The following is a 1,242-nucleotide window of genomic DNA, read 5'->3' as shown; positions in this document are numbered from 1 at the left end:
TGAAATGCATTAAAAAGGCAATTGGAAAAATTATAATCGTATATATATACAAAAGAAAGGAAGTTACAATATTTACAATTTACAACAACACAGAAATTAAAGAATGGATCAACAATGATGCCAGAAATCCAAGCTTCCTAAACCAAACAAAACTCCTCCACATTCTTCCCAGAGATCTTTCCCTTTGTTCTTCTCCATCTTGAGCATCTTGACAAACGTTTGCAGTGTCAAAAGACCATCAGAACTAGCCTAGTGGCTACTCCCAGCCACACGGTCAACGCCAAGGGTATCTGCCACGCTATTCAAACCGCCAAACAGTCCATCACAGAACTTCATCATGTACTTGATGTCGTACACATTCGGTCCAAAATATGTCTTCACATTGCCCATGAGCTCCTTGATATCCTCAGGCAATTCCTTGTTCCCAGTGAACATCTTTGTCAAGTATCCAAAATCATATGCACTCTGGAAAGTAGCCCAAGTCAAGCAAGGAAGCAACTCCACTAGCCCATACCTCTCAAGCTCCTCAGCAAAGTCTGCAGAACAAATACCAGTGCATTTGTTTTCCGAAAAGTCTATTCCTTGCCGCTTCAGGACATCAATCGAGACACTATTCCACATCAAAATCAAAATGTTGAGCACAGTCCACATCAAAATCACTGAAATTAAACTCCCAACAACAGTAAGCACCATCATAAACCGGTAAATTCCCAAATGGGCCAGAGAGTGAAAGACCCAATTGGATAATATGAGTTTGGTCCACATTGGTCTTCATCATCTTATACACATCAACCGGAACAGCTTGAGATATCAGATGTTTCAGAATTTCAGAATTTCAGATTTAACCACTGTCCCGGGGAATTCGGTGTCGAAACTAGCAAATCGGTAGCCGGCCTTGATTAGACTCTGAATTACGGCAATCTCGGCTTTGAAATTATAGCGACAAACACTTCAAACCTCGAACCGATCGGCTTTCTTCACAGATCCTTGACGACAAATTGTGGCGCCGACAACCGGAAAAACAGGGACGCGGCTCTGAAATTGAGGATAAAGGGGTATAAGGCAGTGGTGTAGAGGAATCAGAGGCATAGGTCGGTAGTGGAAGACCACCGGAACTCAGCCGTGGAAATGAGAAGCAGGCCCAATTGGGAAGATCGGAATTCCTCTCTGAACTATCATCATAAAACACTCTAAATTAAGATCACTGATTTCACTTCCAAACGCTCTAAGTTGCGAGATTTA

General features: G+C 42.3%; 1 protein-coding gene across 1 annotated transcript; it reads right to left on the bottom strand.

The window, feature by feature from the left end:
- Positions 1-249: 249 nt before the first annotated feature.
- On the bottom strand, positions 250-693 carry LOC112185198 (probable CCR4-associated factor 1 homolog 11). Its single transcript, XM_024323404.1, has one exon. The coding sequence runs from the start codon at positions 691-693 to the stop codon at positions 250-252; it is 444 nt and encodes a 147-aa protein (XP_024179172.1).
- Between the last annotated feature and the right edge of the window lie 549 nt (positions 694-1,242).

Source organism: Rosa chinensis, chromosome 2, assembly GCF_002994745.2.
Source record: "Rosa chinensis cultivar Old Blush chromosome 2, RchiOBHm-V2, whole genome shotgun sequence".
In the NCBI taxonomy this organism is placed as follows: Eukaryota; Viridiplantae; Streptophyta; class Magnoliopsida; order Rosales; family Rosaceae; genus Rosa; species Rosa chinensis.
This window is presented reverse-complemented; position numbering and strand designations above follow the sequence as displayed.